Raw genomic sequence first — 17,977 nt, 5'->3', positions numbered from 1 at the left:
GAAGAGGGGACAGTAAGGCAGACTTGGGGCTAGGAAAAATCTGGAAAGACAGCACGTGTATTTCATCTAAATAGTTCCTGGAAGGGGGGTGGTGAGGAAATACAAAAAGCAGTTCCCACTATTTTGCTAATGACAGAAATGTCCAAAATCTCAGCTTAGGTTAAAAACTAAGAATTTTCTCTGAATTGTAATTGCCACCATTAAGAGACTCACTATTTCACACAATCTAACTGTGGAACTCAAGGAGATTACTCGGAGATCAGGGTGTCTCTTCTACCAGGCCCCATGTCAGTGCGGGACATCCTGCGTCCTGCATTCGTCCATATGGGGGGGGGGCGCAGACATAGTAAGTTAGGACATACTCATCTCCTACAGATAATGTGCGTGACTAGAAAACCATTTCAGATAGCCTACATTATCACAGCTACAAATGTCAACACTTCCAGAGAATCTGAATTGAAAGCAGATTTCAGTTCTTGTAACATAAATCCGGATTTTATGAATTGATGCTTTCTTGAAATTAAAATTACAGGCATTACTAAAAACCATTTTTCTCAGTCATTTAAAATTTTCCTGAAATTGAATGCAGAACAGCGGGAAAATGGATTTTTTTAATACAGTGGAGAATACCGTGGAACAGTACCTGAATTTTTTATAGAAAAGCTACCAAGTTTTAAAAGTTTGACACAAAACAATAGAAAGGTTATAAAATTCAGATTAGAAGTAGGGTCCTGTTGAAGATAAAACTCCTATTAATTTTTTTTAAAGATTTTATTTATTTATTTGACAGACAGGGAGACAGCCAGCCAGAGAGGGAACACAAGCAGGGGGAGGGGCAGAGGGAGAAGCAGGATCCCAGCAGAGCAGGGAGCCCGATGTGGGACTCCATCCCAGGACCCTGGGATCACGACCTGAGCCAAAGGCAGACGCTTAATGACTGAGCCACCCAGCTGCCCCAAAACTCCTATTAATTTTATCCTAAGCAGAAGGAAGGTCACTCGTTTTAGTTCATCATTGCTGTCATCTAAACAAACACAATTTCCAACAACATTCGGATAACCCAATTTCATTCAATGATGACAAAAAAACCACAGATGAGACTTTTATTTTCGACCACTATTAAAAAATCCCCCAAATGGACGCCTGGGTGGCTCAGCTGGNTTTATTTATTTGACAGACAGGGAGACAGCCAGCCAGAGAGGGAACACAAGCAGGGGGAGGGGCAGAGGGAGAAGCAGGATCCCAGCAGAGCCAGGGAGCCTGCTTGTCCCTCTCCCCCTCCCCCCACTCCTTGTGCTCTCTAATAAATGAATAAAATCTTAAAACAAAAAAAACCAAAAACACCCAAAAAACCCACCCCAAAACTCTATGGAGAAACATTTTCATAGATAAGCAACAAAGTTACATAAAATCCAAAATCAAACTCTTCCCAAACACAGACTCCAGGTGTAAAGGATGTATACGTTACACTGGAATTCTTTGACACATGAGTCCCAACATCTGTTTTTGTGAGCTTAAGCAAAACTGCCGGACAAGTTCTGCGTTCGCTAAGACAACCTGATTTTAAGCATCTACAAGGAAGTGGGGGCCAGGGGGCCACTGTACTCCTGAGTGCTGATCAGCTTCCTAAGAACTCAACAAGGAGCTTGTCTCCTGCATCCTGGCTCGCAGCAGCAGCAGTCCCCAGCTCTTGCTGCACACAGGCCGCAGGGCGGGGGCCGGGCGGGGGCTGCAGGGGCCGCGGGCAGAACCACTGGCAGAATCACGGCCTTGCTCAGCAGCTCTGCTCCGATGGCTTCAGATTGCAGGCCTGAGGAAATGCTCCATAAATAGCGGCTCTTTTTTCTTGTAAAGCCTCCTCATAGACCTAATACAGCTCCACTACCAAAAATGGAGGGGTCACCATAGACCTTTTCCCTTTTTTTTCAAGTCCAGAGAACAACTAGGGATATCCTGCTCACCACGTTACTCATTTTGGGAGTATGAATCACAGGGCTAAAATCTGATTCACTGTTTAAATTCAGCTTTTCGATAACATAAATTACAATGGATTAGGGGCGCCTGGGTGGCACAGCAGTTAAGCGTCTGCCTTCGGCTCAGGGCGTGATCCCAGAGTTATGGGATCGAGTCCCACGTCAGGCTCCTCTGCTGGGAGCCTGCTTCTTCCTCTCCCACTCCCCCTGCTTGTGTTCCCTCTCTCGCTGCTGTCTCTATCTCTGTCAAATAAATAAATAAATAAAAATCTTTAAAAAAAAAATTACAATGGATTAAACCATTTTTGTAGCCCCTCAATTTCACGAAGAGGAAAAGAACTGCCGTTTTTAGAGGCCTTGGTTCTGACATTAAACGTGGGAGAACGTGTTCACTAACTGCCCGTGAGGCAGCGCTCCTCACGTGTTCGCTCATCCGACAGGTGCCGCGGGGCCACAGCCGAGCAGCACTGGTGCCCGGACACGGCTCCCGCCGCACATCACCTGTATTCACACACACACCTATGACTTCATCACTCAGACAACTCACCAGTCTGTGCAGTTACAAAGTCTCAATGAATAAAGTAAAACTATCGGCAAGAACAATGCAGATTTTTCTCAGCTCCGTGGAATTTGGGTAGGGAGAGAAAGCACCCCCGTAATTCAACCAAACACGAGGTGGTACCTAAGTCCACAGTCGTTTCTGCTGCGGTTTTCCATGTGGATCCATAACTCTGTTAACCCAAAGCTAAATAACTTAAAATGAGACTGTTTTTGATAAAATACAAGAGTCAAGTTTTAGAGGATGATTCGAATTAGACGCTAATTGGAATTCACGGGCTTGAACACAAACCCTCAAGTGTAACCAAAAAGCCCACACACTGTCTAACCCACTGAGAGGTTTCAAAATAACCTGGCTGATCAGATGGTCTCCTGAAAGGAAACACCTATCAACTTATTATATTACATTATTCACAAAGAATGAGATTTTACTTCACAGTATAAACTGTTTTCCAGTGAGATTATGTTTCACCCTGAGTTTTTTTTTTTTTTTTTTTGGCCCCAGATGGTAATTCATCTGTCCTGCACATCATTTCTTATAATTTCCCATCTAGTGTGGTGGACACACACACAGGCAAGGTATTCTGCAGTTCCTCCCATCGGGGAGCACTCCACTTCCCAAGCTCTTGAGTCTGGACTGACCCTGTGTGGGGCTTATTAGACCCACAGGACCTCGGAGAACAAGAGCGGGCTCAGGAGCACACAGCAGGAAGGCAGCCGCCTTCGGGGCAAAGGGACCTCAGAGCGAAACACACCTTGCCAGCACCTGGGAGAGGCACCGGAGAGAAATCCGGGGTCCTATGTCAGCCCCCCAGCTGGAGAGCTTCTGCTTGGGCAGCCCAGCTTACCCAGACAGCCCGCAGCGAAGGAGAAGGGCCTCCACGTGCTTTCCTGTGGGAGCTGACATCTGAGCGGCCGCAGATGCCGCTGCTGTTGACTACACTCATTTCTCAATCACCAGCATTCCTCCAACTACCAATGGACTCCTGCAGCCACAGTAAACTCGGAGTTTACGTAAAGCATTCAGAATGTTCTGCCCCCACAAAACTTTTATTAATAAATTTAAAGTCTTCCATGTGTGGGGCGCCTGGGTGGCACAGCGGTTGGGCGTCTGCCTTCGGCTCAGGGCGTGATCCCGGCGTTATGGGATCAAGCCCCACCAGGCTCTTCTGCTGTGAGCCTGCTTCTTTCCTCTCCCACTCCCCCTGCTTGTGTTCCCTCTCTCACTGGCTGTCTCTATCTCTGTCAAATAAATAAAAATAAAATCTTTAAAAAAATAAAATAAAATAAAGTCCTCCATGTGTTTTAAAAGACAAAACTTAGGGGCACCTGGGTGGCTCATTTGGTTAAGCGTCTGCCTTCAGCTCAGGTCATGATCTCAGGGTCCCGGGATCAATCCCCCATCACCCCCTGCTCAGCGGGGAGCCTGCTTCTCCCTCTCCCTTTGTCCTTTCCCCGCTTGTGCGCTTGCTCTCTCACGAGCTCTCTCTCAAATAAAATCTTAAAAAAAAAAAAAAAAAAAGATAAAACTTAGTTTCCTCAGTAACTTATACTGATGATAGGCAGAGTATTAGATTTGTTTCACAATTTATTTTTTTAAACATTTTATTTATTTATTTATTTGAGAGAGAGAGTGAGAGCACACCTGAGCAGGGGAAGGAGGAGCAAGGAGCCTGATGTGGGGCTCGATCCCAGGACCCTGAGATCATGACCTGAGCCAAAGGCAGATGCTTCACCGACTGAGCCACCCAGGTGCCCTGTTTTACAATTTATTTTAATAAACTGATTGATAAGCACTCAAATATTTAGTTTGGTAACATAAAATGGACTAAACCATCTGATTCTGCTTGTCTAAAATGAATTCTAAAGTTTAACTTAAAAAAATTCTTTAAATCTCTGAGAAAATTTTAGGTATCAGCAGCTTTCCAATGCAACTTTAACAAGTAAAAAACCAGGGGCGCCTGCCTAACCTGGTAGATGAAGCATGTGACTCTTGATCTCAGGGTCGTGAGTCTGAGCCCCACACGGGTATAGGGATTACTCAAATAAATAAAACTTCAAAAAAAATAATAAAATAGGGGCTCCTGGGAGGCTCAGCCAGTTAAGTGTCTGCCTTCGGCTTGGGTCATGATCTCGGGGTCCTGGGCTCGAGTCCCACACTGGGCTCCCTGCCCTGTGGGGGGCCTGCTTCTCCCTCTGCCTCTCTGTCTCTCATGAGTAAATAAATAAAATCTTTAAAAAATAATTGTAATAAAATAAAATAAATAAATAAAAAGTTAAAAAAATTGTTAATTTCTTACACTGAACTTTACTATTAATTCTATTTGTGCAGCACATGAAATAATGTATGAAAAGGGCCCATATTCACTTTCCATAATGCTAACAAAGTTTACATGATAAACAAATGGACTATGGTAAGCTGCACTTAGTACCAGAAAAATGGAAAGAAACCCTTCACTGAGCATTTTCTGACAAATGTTATCAAAAAATAGCAAAAATAGGGGCGCCTGGGTGGCACAGCGGTTAAGCATCTGCCTTCGGCTCAGGGCGTGATCCCAGCGTTATGGGATCGAGCCCCACATCAGGCTCCTCTGCTAGGAGCCTGCTTCTTCCTCTCCCACTCCCCCTGCTTGTGTTCCCTCTCTCGCTGGCTGTCTCTATCTCTGTAGAATAAATAAATAAAATCTTTTTTAAAAAAATAGCAAAAAAAAAAAAATCTTAAAATAGGCTGCAACATCAAAATAAACTTTCAAGCTGCATACAGGATAAAACTGTATTTTCAATGTTCTTGTAATGGGTGGTCCTCACTTTTAAAACACTTTTCCCAAGCAATGAATCAGACCAAACCATTTAATGGTTTTTCAAGTGTAATGATAATGGAACTGTTGTGTTGTGTTTTTTTTTTATTTTAATGCCCAAAGTCAGGGTACAGATATAACCAGTTAATAGGTTCATTTTCATGAAGGGAGGGAGTCTCTCAAAGACACAAATGTCATTCAAGAGGAGAAGGGCAAACCCTTTAGCTGCTCCCAGAAAAACTGTGTGCAGCTCCCTCTTGACTCCCCACTCGTCCACATCCGAAGACGCGGAGTAGAGGGTGCTGACCGCATTCACAGGAGCATTCACAGGACGGGACGAGAGCCTGCTCAGGGCCCCCTGCCACCACCTCCTTACTTCTCCCCTGGACTACCAGGCGTCTCCTCCTCACTGGTATCACTCTTCAACAACACGTTTACTCCTTCTTCATCTAATTCACAGTCAACTAGTCATTGTCCGTGGAACAAACTTGTAATAACCAAAGTAGAACTACTACTCATTTGCACCCAGAAAACATGGAGTATTTTTTTAGTAGGACTAGTTATCTGAGTTTAAGAACAATCTCAAACTTACAAAATTAACTTCAGAATACAGAAAGTAAATACTCTAGCATCTTTTTAGGATGGAGCTGAGTAGCCCCAGTAATTATGCAGGGACTACAGGCATTCATCAGGCTGGCCATCAAGCAACGGACTCTGAAATACATGAGCAATCGGAGGGATGGCATCTGTCATAAATACAGCAAGAACAAGAGGGCAACATCTACCCTTAGTGAGCTTATCCTGAGTTAGCCTCAGCAGACTCTCCACGGAGAGAGTCAGCAACAAAAAGGCAAACAAGATAAAGTGCAAGAAATGGGAGTCTTGAGATCTATCCAGGCCTGACTGACATAGTATGAATCTGGTTCCAACTCCACAGAGTGGGACCCAGCAAACCCTTAAAACAATGTCTGCTCCCTAAAACCACTACACAGGTGTTTATGAAATCAAGAGACCTCTACGCACATCTGCTGAGCTCAAAGAAAACAACAAAGAAGGGCAGAGAGAAAGACCGTCAAGTACATCAAGGCCAGCGAGCCAACACACACCATCCAGAACCAAGTGGATCTTTCTTGAGAAAAATCACCATGTTTACAGAAGTGGAAGGAGTCAGGCTACTGACAGATAGGCTGTGCCAACTCTTACCTACGGTGTGACAGACACAAACTGGAAACTCATACACAGGTGCACAAAGGGCATGCTTCGTCTTTAAATAGAGGACAACAATCTTAATTCTACATATCGCTGTCTAGTAACAGTGTTCATTTTGTCACCCAGAAGAAGAGATCTGTACCACACCTAACAGGAAAGTCTGCACACCCTCCAGCTGGGAGGGGTTAAAAGTGAACCTATTAGTCATCTGGAGCCCATCCAAACTACACAATTTCAGAAACATAACCTATATCAGTCTGAACATGTGTAGAGGAAAAACAGGAACATCTGTATTTTGGCCAACTCTTCCCCAGAGGGCTTTAAAAAAAAAAAAAGTTATGCAGGAGGGTTCAGTAAATTTTAACTGTGACCCCCATTACTGGTAAGGATTAGCTCCAGGCAGGTCTCAGAAATCTCCACTCATTCAGCTCCTTCCTACCCTTAGCATTTGGCTACTTTATATACTCCCTTACTCTACATATTAACTAAGATAAGATACACTGACTCTACTCCATTCTTCTGTAGCATACAACATTTTAACACCTTTTCCAATCCAGATTTATCCACGTTTTGATATCTTTCACACTGTTCTCTGATGGCTAGAGTGCTCTGGTCTGGTTTTGTATTGGTCATTTAGGATTATGTGTGGTTTTTGAAAAGGTTTTCTTCCTCTTCTTCCACAAAGTATTTCCATATGTAACTGCTTTTTACCTAATCAAGGCAGAGGCTGCTGAAAAAATGGATCTGGATAAATTCAATGACATCAGCAACAAAGGGGCTTAACACATTTTAGTCACTACTATGGGTGAATCCATTGAAAACGAAACCCAGTTTTCACAAAATTCTAACCACTTACCTCTCCACGATTTTATCACAGGTAGAAAACATTTTATGTTGTTTTATGACATCTACAATAACCTATTGAAAAATGAGCGCTTGCCAAGGAAAGCAACTGCCAAAACAAAGATAAAACCAAGTTATATACCTCTGGAGGTTAACCTACATAAGTACACCAATAATATCTAATCAATTTAGATATGCACAAATGTTTTCTTTATCCTAACAGCATCTATACCAATGCAAACCAGGGGGAGGAAGACACAAAATAATTTTGTAAGGCCGTTTTACTGTATAGCCGTGTATACCAGACAAAGAACGTGAAAATGACCTCCAAGCAGGAGCATCTCCATGGTCACATGGAGGAACGAGAATCAGGTCTCCCAAGCTTCTGTCCCTGCACACTATTTCAGAATCCGAGCCCTCAGAACAAAATGCCTATTACCTAGTTGTGAAAGTATACAGTTCCCCCTTTAGGGAAATCTAACACAAAGATGTAAACTAGCACAACTGTCACTAAAGGGGACAAATGTAATTGAATTAATCATCTGTCTAGGAAAAGTATTTAATGAAGTATCCATTAAAAGTAATCCTGCAGGGGCACCTGGGTGGCTCAGTCAGTTAAGCGTTGGACTCCTGGTTTTGGCTCAGAGCACGACCTCAGGGTCGTGAGATCCAGCCCCTTGCTGGGCTCCACACTTGGAGCGGAGTTGGCTGGAGACTCTCCCTCTGTCCCTCCTGTTCATGCTCTCTCTGTCTCAAATACATAAATCTTTGAAAAAAAACTGATCCTGTAATATGTAGGTCAAGTCATACGCAATTGTCAGTAGTCACGGGGGCTTAGAAAACTGGCAACTTTACATAGTTAACCTATTACAAATTGGATTCACGAAAATTCATTTTACCTACAACTTCTTAAAAAACTATTGCACACCCCCCTCCCAGCCCAAGCAGGAGATGGGAAATTTATGTTACAGAGAAATGGACCCAGAGGCTCTGGATTCCGATGCCTGCCACAGCCGAGAGCAGGGATAAAGCCGCTTAAGCCCTAAGCTGTTGTGCCCTGAAACAGGGGCAGACAGTCTTACCCACCACCTTCAGTACTCTTGGATGGGAGAGGATGGCAGGTTTTTATCGGAAGAAACTGGCCACTACAGGAGAAGGGACATTTAGGGCCCCGCACAACTTGAGGGCCTGGTTGGTCCCAGTTATACCCCTCTACAGTAAAGCCCACTAAAGAAATGAAAGCAGCTGGAGACAATTTAAAAAGAAACACCCAGGGGCATCTGAGTGGCTCAGTAGATGAAGGATCTGCCTTCAGCTCAGGTCATGATCTCAGGGTCCTGGGATCGAGCCCCAAGTTGGCCTCCCTGCTCAATGGGGAGTCTGCTTCTCCCTCCCCCTCTGTCCCTCCCCCAGCTCATGCTCTGTCTCAAATAAAATGAAGAGAGAAAGAGAGAAAGAGAGAAAGAAAGAAAGAAAGAAAGAAAGAAAGAAAGAAAGAAAGAAAGAAAAACATCCACTACGTCAACCATACTCAGGGAAAAAAAAAAAAAGGAAAGAAAAAGAACAAAAAAACACCCACTATAAAATCCTCAGAGGGGCGCCTGGGTGGCACAGCGGTTAAGCGTCTGCCTTCGGCTCAGGGCGTGATCCCGGTGTTATGGGATCGAGCCCCACATCAGGTTCCTCTGCTATGAGCCTGCTTCTTCCTCTCCCACTCCCCATGCTTGTGTTCCCTCTCTTGCTGGCTGTCTCTATCTCTGTCGAATAAATAAATAAAATCTTTAAAAAAATAAAAAATAAAAAATAAAAATAAAATCCTCAGAGATATTCTATCACTACATCCATGAAATAAAAATGGCATGTTTTTAAAAATAGCAAAGGAACAATGAGCTCAGTAAAAGAATTCCTGGAAATTAAGAATGATGAAGAGCTCTTGGGGAAAAAAAAAACAAAACGATTAAAAAATTAAAAGCTAAAGTTAAAGGAATCTTCCAGAAGGCAAAACAAAAGGATAAGGGAAGAAAAATAGAGAAGATAAAATTAAAGAGTTATTCTGATGAGCAGGAATTCCAGAAGAAGAAAACAGAACAGACTGGAAGAAGTTATCCAAGAACCGACAAAAGAAATCTTTCCCCGGACCCAAGGACAAGCTGGGCACCTGCGCCACGGACCTTAAAGAGGCAACTTACCTTCCAAGCCATTTTGTGAAATCTTCACAATTAAGAAGAAAAGGTACATACCAAGCCTATCTTGAAATTTAAGGACCCCCCCCAAAAGATAAAGACAAAAAATACTAAAATCCCCAAAGGAGGCAAAATGGGTTTAACTGTTCAATGCGAAAACTGGAAGCTAAAATAAAATGGAGCACTGCCTTCAAAACTCCAAGGGAAGGGGCGCCTGAGTGGCGCAGTCGTTAAGCGTCTGCCTTCGGCTCAGGGTGTGATCCCGGCGTTCTGGGATCGAGCCCCACATCAGGTTCCTCCGCTAGGAACCTGCTTCTTCCTCTCCCACTCCCCCTGCTTATGTTCCCTCTCTTGCTGGCTGTCTCTGTCATATAAATAAATAAAATCTTTAAAAAAAAAAAAAAAACTCCAAGGGAAAATAATCTTAGCCTTGAATTCTACAACCTAACTGCCCATCAAATGTCAACAGACAAAAATGTTTTTACACATAGAGGATCTCAATGAAGTTACCTACCATTCACCCCTTTTCTCAGTAAATTCCTGAAGGATGAGCCAACTCTTAGAGTGCACAAACCAAGAAAAACAGTCAACAGGGTTCCCAACAGAGAGAGTGATGCAGGGACTTGCCAGGAAGAGAACAGGGAGCCCCCCCGGGGAGCCCCCAGGGAGCCCCTGTAGGACGACTCTGAAGCAACCATTCTAATCCAGAGCGCAAGACAAAGAAAGGACTCAGGGTTGTTTCCAAGGGGGCAAAACACCAACAGAAACAAACACTAATGAAAAAACAAGGCAATTAACAATTCCAAGAAAATATCAAAGCTGTTCAGAAACTCCTATACATCATACAGCTCAGCTACAGGCAAACGGGAAAGAGCCTTAACACTGTTAAAGGTCCCTAACAAAAAAATTAGGAGGATTAAAGGAAGAAGGATTTTAGGAGGTGCAGAAACTTTAAGAAACAGCAGTGCAGCACATTTCATAAATACGGAGGAGTTTTCTTAAGTATGTGGGGGAGGGGAGGGATCTCAAAGGAGTTCCAAGCTTTGCCTCGGGAGAATGCAAGCCAGAGATAAAAGCAAAGTGGGCCAGAAGTGCCTTTTTTCTTTATAAATCTTACAGTACTAAGGGACTTTCTAAAACTATGTATATGTTATTTCCCGTCAAAATTAAATATCAAAATACGTATTTATATGTGAGGCTATGAAAATGAGAATCTTCAGACCCCTCTCTCCTTGGCAGAATCTAGGTGCTTCTGGCCCTACTTTCTCCTCTCCTGAATTTTCCAATTCCCTCTAGTGAACACGTCACTTTCATAATAAAAGAAAACACGTTACTAAAAACCAACAAAATCTGACTGACACATGGAGGAGGAGGAAGAGGAGCCACAATTTTATAAATGTAAAACAAAACCCCACATTCACAATCATACGGAGAGAGACAATCCTCCTTACACCTCCCCCCCGCACCGCCGCCAGCCTCCTAGATGGTGGGGTTTAGCTCCCCAGAAGCTACTCCATGTTAGAGGCACTTCAAGATACGTGGGAAGTTAAATTTCAAACAACTTTGTGGTGCACATTCAATTTTGTGAAAGTAGAGCTGCACTGAATAAAGCCATCGTTCTCCTAAACCCCAAACCAAACAGTCTATGTCAAAAAGCACCTCTCTCTAAATGTACTTCTTGGTCAAATAAAGAAACCTTACTTTAAAAACAAATAAAAACCCTCCTCACTTTAGGCTAAGTAAGCAACTGCAAGAGGAAGAAAAGAGCTTTCAACAAACCATACCCTCCCCACTCCCAATCAGGACCTGGCTGCTGAGGAATTTGATAAGTCTAGTGACTAACACTACCCATGAAGAGATAGAGAAGCACACCAGAGATAGAGAAGTAATAGCCCTAACCACAAAGAAAGCACTGGAAATATCTGGTGGAGGAAAACAGTGGTATTTTAATAGACACCCTTATTTGAGTTATTCTGTTAAGTTTCTACATTATTCAGGGAAACAACATGTTATCGACTGATACGTTAAAGGTTTTGATTCTTCTCATGCTAAGAGCCAAAGGAGGATTAAACTGACCACTCTTTCTTGTCTAAAATATTAAAAGGAAGAAGAAAAAAAAGGACCATTGTGATTTAGACCAAACTTCTTTGTCTGCTTTTAGAAGGGGTCAAGGCCTTTGCAAGCAGAAGTGCTCCCCTCACAGCAGTGCTCGTCTCCAGGAACTCGGTGCTGCCGGACTTGCACAGCCAGAAGCACGAAACAATTCTTCTTCCTAAAAACAGCAACGTCCCTTTCACGCCTTGCAGCTTTGATGGCCCCTAGGATCACTTAGTAACCAGAGCTATGGAACCACACAGCCCTGAAGACCTCCTCTATCCAACGCTACTCAACTATTATTCAACTTCCAAGTCATAATTAATGGCTAAATTATGCTATTACTGAAGGGGGTAAATTAAGTATGAATAATCTTAAAACTGAACAACTGATTTTTAAAATGACTTCACTTTGATTTGCCCTCAGCCTAAACCTCAGTACACATTTTGACAAAAGGTTAGGCTTAGCGTCTGCCTCTCCCCCAAATCCTCAAGGTAAAAGGCAATTCACATTCACGCTAGCAATACTATTCGAGGGTGCTAATTTACATTCTTTTTCTAACTATCAAGTAAAACTCATTACTCTCCATTACTAATGGGGACCGATCTCAGGATTTCAAAAACATGTTTTCTTAAGTTTCAACTATTCAAACGCTACCTAGCTCTTTTTCTTAATAGTTAACGTGAGGCTCTTGAGGAAGAGTATTTTTTCAATGTCGTTTTTTACAGAAAATGAGCCAACCATCTTGCAGCCAACTGAGAGTTTGCTGTATTTCACAGCTAGTTTGTCAACTACCTTTCTTAGTTCACACAAAAATTGCTCACTATTCTCCTCAGGAAATAAATTAATCTGTGTTCTATTTACTCTGTCACATCCACTACCTCCAAACTGGTTTTCTTCCGCCCCTGTCCTCAACGGTGCCTCCAGTTCCTCTGCTCGTCACGTGGCACTGCAGCCACTCTTCCCCAGGCCGCCCACCCACTGTGCAGTGCAAGGCACAAGGGGGGGGGCAAACTTTCATCTTCCCTCTCCTTCCACTGAGCCCCCACAGCAAGACAAACAGGCACACACCCGCCCTCCCCGCAGACAGGGAAACACACTCTGTGACTGCAATCTGAACTTTTTTCCTTTTTGCAGCTTAATCAACATTTAATGGCAATATTACAAGCTTTCCATTTTTGATGGGAAATCATTTGGGTTACCCTAGTCATATCAAGAAACCAGAAAACAGAACAGGCTTCTTCTCTATGAAGCCGCTCCTTTTTACAATATCCAATCTGTATTACAGAAACATATCCTGTGTTTTTAGTCTCTTACTGGGCAAGTGTGTGGGAGAAGCACACGTCAAATTATAGTACAAAATGGTTTAATCATCTCCTTTAATCAATACATTTCTGGGGTAGCTTTAATTAGGGCAGTGGAACATGCACTTGTGAAATAACACGTAGCAAAAAAAGAAGCAAACCAATTACAGTGATCAGTAACACCTGCAAGCAAGTTCATTTAATGTTGAAATACCAGCCAAGTTATATGCTGTGCGATGTTGAAAATCTCTGGAAAAATACCTTCTTAAAATGTGGATCAAGACACTCAATGTAACTTTTCATCAAATCATGGCCACAAGTAAACCTTCAATCTTCAAGGACTCAAAACACTGTGGCCAGTTATTCAGAAAATGACAAACAGCAGAAATGAAACAAAATCATCTTTAAAAATTAGAACATTATTACGACCATGCAAATTTACAAACTCTTAAGATCAGTGAATCAGATTTCTCAGACCATATTATCATTCTATATGGTACATTATGTACAAGAAGGTCTCTGTAACTATGACCATTAACAGTTACAAGGTATCAGATTCAGTAAAATAAAATCTGAGAAGTAAAAACACTCCTTGTAACCAGAAATATTATAGAATACTAATTCAGGAAGTTATTCAGCAGCTTATAAAGAAATAGGAAGTTGTTGACCACCTACTTGAAGAACCATTTCCTGTAGGAAAACTGTGAGACAGCTGAAGAACGCAACAATTCTCAGAGTAATACAGGGAAGAATTCATTTAAAACAAAACCTCGATATACAATGTCGACAAGATTAGTTTTAAAACAGTAAACTCACTAGCACAAATAATACATGTAATATACAGACGGAGCTTTTCTCACCTCCTTCGATCATACCAGAGCTCAAGTACATGTTGATAAATGCAGCTTCCTTCCTTACCACTTGCCAGGCTAAGAAATGTCTTTTCTCCAGATCTCACTGAGCTATGGAGGGCTTCAAAAATAGCAGTGATCACCTGCTTATAATCCTTCAGTAATTATGCTGCTTTGAAACTAGAAGATGGGCCAAATGACTTCAAAAAGTCATTCATCTATGGTCACAAGGCAACAATTGGTTTCTAAAGTCAACATTTCTAAGTTTTCAATCAAATTACATCACCTTACATGTTTGGACCATTCACAGTCAGATTTCTTCATGCCAAGTATAAACCTCAACAAATTATATACTTAGTAACTTAAAAGTTAGTTCTGATGATTATTTAAAAAGATGTAAACGAAAATAAAAAATAAAAAGATGTATATAGTAAAATACAGTTTTTCATCATTGAAATGAGTATAAAGTAGCTAGTATAAATCTACATTCTACATCTCGATGGCAACATGAATCCTCTTCAGACACAAGAAAAATATAAATATTGGTCCCAAACAGAGCCTGACTTGAAAACATCACAAGGAGGATAAAAATGAACTTGGACAACAGGCACCTTGGCTCCTAAAGAAGATTCACTTACCATCATCTCTGACTCATAGGACATATACTACTAATGAGCTCATTTACCTGTGCAGTACACAAAAATGTCGTTTATGGCAACTCATACTTCCCCGGCCTGGTTTACCTTCCCTACAGACCCATTCAACTGAGGTGCTCAGGGTGGTGTGGTGTAGACACCTCGACCCTTCGTTAACCCATCTTTATTAATATCATTAAGAGAAACATTTGTTCTCAAAGGAAAAGCACTGGAAACTTTTTTTAAATGGACGTACAGAATATTTATTTCAGGTCAAAATAACAAGATCACTGAAAATAACAAAAACGTGGGCGGATGTCACCTGTAAGCAACTATTACAAGACACAAAAGACTAAAAAGAGCATAAACGCTGCTCTTTAACCGTATACTTTTAGCTACAGGATCAACCAAAGAAAGGAGGCAAGCAGGCTATTAAGCTGTTTAAAAAATCTCCCCAGGTCAGCATGTGACCCAGCAGGGAGAGGTTCAAAAAAGTATAGCCTTTCTTTTTCCTTGCAAGGACCTGGTTTGTCTCGGAAACAGTTCCTTTTCCCTTCAAGACACATCCCTCACAGCTAGCAGCTCTTTCAATCATTTACTTTGGATGTCTGCTGGAGAACAAATGATCTTGCTCATGCAGATGAGTTTGCCAGACTTGTGTGTACTTTCCAGTCTCAGGCCCTTTATTGTTCTGGTTGAAACCTGACCCTTTGAAATGGATACCAGGACACCAGAAAACAAATTTTAAAAAGAAGAAAAATGTTATAGGAGAGGGGGCAAAAAACAGTAGAAACTTTTTAAGATCAAACTTTTTTCTCTGCTCTTCTAAACAAGCCTATCTGAAAACCCTATATTACATTACAAACCCTGGAAGACAAACAATATAAAATACTAAGTAAGACTCACACAACAAAACAGTATCACTAATTGTATTATCTGATCTAATAAATAAATGTTACATTTGCCTTAGGAGTAGACTGCCAAGACAGACTTCAATCAAAACTTGGATTGTCTGTCACTTTATTATCTCACGTGATTAAACAGCAAGAAGTAAGCAACTTTTTAAAAACATCAATTTCAGTCATAATAATTACTTTAAGTTTTATATACACTTAAATCCAAAAAGCCAAATAAAAATACTTAGGTCTTATCTACAAATTCAAAGTGAGAAAGGATAAAATTCTATTTTGATCTTTTCAGCCTGAATGAAATTTTGCCATTTTGCTAAAGACAAAAAGTCTCATAAAAATAAATAACGCAATGGTCTTGTTTTTGCTTTTCCAGAAGAGGATTGTTTTGAAGACCTGCTAACTTGAAAGAAGTCTGCCACCGAGCGACTGTATAAACATGAAAACTCATACTTCTCTTTACATTGGGGGGGGGGAGTAATCAGTCACATCAAACTGCAGCTAAAGGATTTGCCATTTGACATTCTCAAATATTGTAATCTTTTTTTTTTTAAGATTTTATTTATTTATTCGACAGAGATAGAGACAGCCAGCAAGAGAGGGAACACAAGCAGGGGGAGTGGGAGAGGAAGAAGCAGGCTCATAGCAGAGGAGCCTGATGTGGGGCTCCATCCCACAACGCCAGAATCACGCCCTGAGCCGAAGGCAGACGCTTAACCACTGTGCCACCCAGGCGCCCCTCAAATATTGTAATCTGACTCCCAAAGAAGACCTACTTATTTTGTAGTTCTTCTCTACCAATAAAATGTTCATTTAAAGAGATGTCAGTTATGGCATTTCCTAAGACTATGCTAGCCTGTAATTCCCCTAATTTGAAATGCTTCACAGTATTCTTTCAGTTTTAAGCTAATTAACAGATTTGGAACAAAGTCAAAATGAGAATATCCAAACTGCCACAAAAGAAAAGATTATTAAAAAACTCTGAACCAAGAATCAAGCTTTCATAACATTACCCAAGCTAAAGAAGGTAATTAGGTCATCTTAAAGTGAAAAAAAAAACCACACACTTATGTGTATGTATATATGTGTATATGTTATAGGTGTATCTGTATATAGACACAAGATAAAACTAAACTTGACATAAAGTAAAACGTAAAAACCAATGATACTTTACGTCCCAATACCACCTTGCTGTGCTTTTCAAAACAGGTTTTCACTTACTTTAAGAAGTACCTCTGACCAGAAGAGGTCTTGGCCATCTCCCAGCCCGCGGGCAGAGGCACGTCATCCGGGATCTCGAAGGAAGACTGTCGAAGGTGCTGGGCGGTAGGCGCAGCTGCTGGGCCAGAGACTACTCCGGTGGCCGTCAGGTTCCCTGGGGATACGGCTCCCAGCTGCAGGGAAGCTGGCGAGGAATGAGCGCGAACGTGCTGTGGAGTCAGGGCGCCCGCAGTGCCTGCATCAGTACTGGCCTATTGGGAACAGTAAAACGAAAATTTCTTTAAAATTATTTTTAAAGAGGGTCCCTTTAAATTTCCTTGACAGGATTTCATGGCAACCAAATATCTAAATACCAAAGGCAAAATTAAAGTTTGACACAGAGGAATATAGGCTTATAGGTGTGTATTTTTTAAATGGTTTGTGTGATTTTAAAGTGTACTTTCACAAACATTTAACTTTATAAATCAGCAGTCCATCTAAGTTAATTTCTACCTAGCACACATTAGATGTGCCGTCTATATATTTTAGAGGAAAACTGTACAAAATGAATGGAACATTTCTACAGTATGTCGGATTTTAAAACTCCATTTCTTAAAAAAAAATATTTTATTTATTTGAGAGAGACACACACACACACACACGGAGAGAGCGGGCGCATGCTCACGAGAGGGTGCGGGGGGAGTCGAGGAGGGGCAGAGGCAGAGGGAGAGGCAGACTCCCCGCAGAGCAAGAAGCCCCAGGTGGGAGGATCTGGGGACTCAGGGATTATGACCTGAGCCAAAGGCAGACGCTTAACCAACTGACTGAGCCACCCAGGCGCCCCTAAAATTTAATTTCTAAAAGACCAAGGCAGTATGGGTGCTATTCTGAGCTCTAAAACGTCCCAGGTGTAACACGACCCAAGGAATATAATAACTACACACTTCCTCTTTTTCAACTAGGCTTTAAGTAGTTAATGTTTCTTTTCCAAGCCAAGCCCTAAACACAGGACAACTGTCATTTTTTCTCACCATGGACCAATGCCATCAATAAAACCATCACCAACTACACAACTTTTAAAGAATGCAAGATAGTCAGAATCAAACGTTCTTAAAAGACATCTAATGAAATCAAAACCCAACCATGTATTCCTACCTAGATGATAAAATGTGAACATATACACCCAGACCCCAAAGATCTCAGCTCCAGTCCAAACTGGCTACTGTGACAGTGAACAATGATCGGTGTCTGTGAGCCTCAGTTCTGTCATTTGTAAGAGGGCTTCTTTCAGACACAGGTGTGTGTACACATAAGCGAATTTATATCCAATAGCTTGTGGACAACAGTATTTATAACCCACATTCGTACTACTCACAATCCAGCACGGCTGTTTAAATTCCTCATTAGAATTAGGGTCTGAT

The 17,977-nt window shown here is 41.8% G+C and overlaps 1 protein-coding gene across 3 annotated transcripts in view; it reads right to left on the bottom strand.

Moving 5' to 3' along the window:
• Positions 1–16,865, bottom strand: part of YAP1 (Yes1 associated transcriptional regulator) — a 109,163-nt gene extending 92,298 nt beyond the window's left edge. For all 3 annotated transcript variants that reach the window (XM_034665636.1, XM_034665638.1, XM_034665637.1), the window contains exon 1: positions 16,578–16,865. In XM_034665636.1, the coding sequence (XP_034521527.1) occupies positions 16,578–16,615 (38 nt within the window). In that variant the 5' untranslated portion in view covers positions 16,616–16,865. The remainder of the gene's footprint in view (positions 1–16,577) is intronic.
• Between the last annotated feature and the right edge of the window lie 1,112 nt (positions 16,866–17,977).

This window comes from Ailuropoda melanoleuca, chromosome 8 (genome assembly GCF_002007445.2).
Source record: "Ailuropoda melanoleuca isolate Jingjing chromosome 8, ASM200744v2, whole genome shotgun sequence".
NCBI lineage: Eukaryota > Metazoa > Chordata > Mammalia > Carnivora > Ursidae > Ailuropoda > Ailuropoda melanoleuca.
The sequence above is the reverse complement of the archived record's forward strand: the minus strand, read 5'-3'. Positions and strand labels throughout refer to the sequence as shown.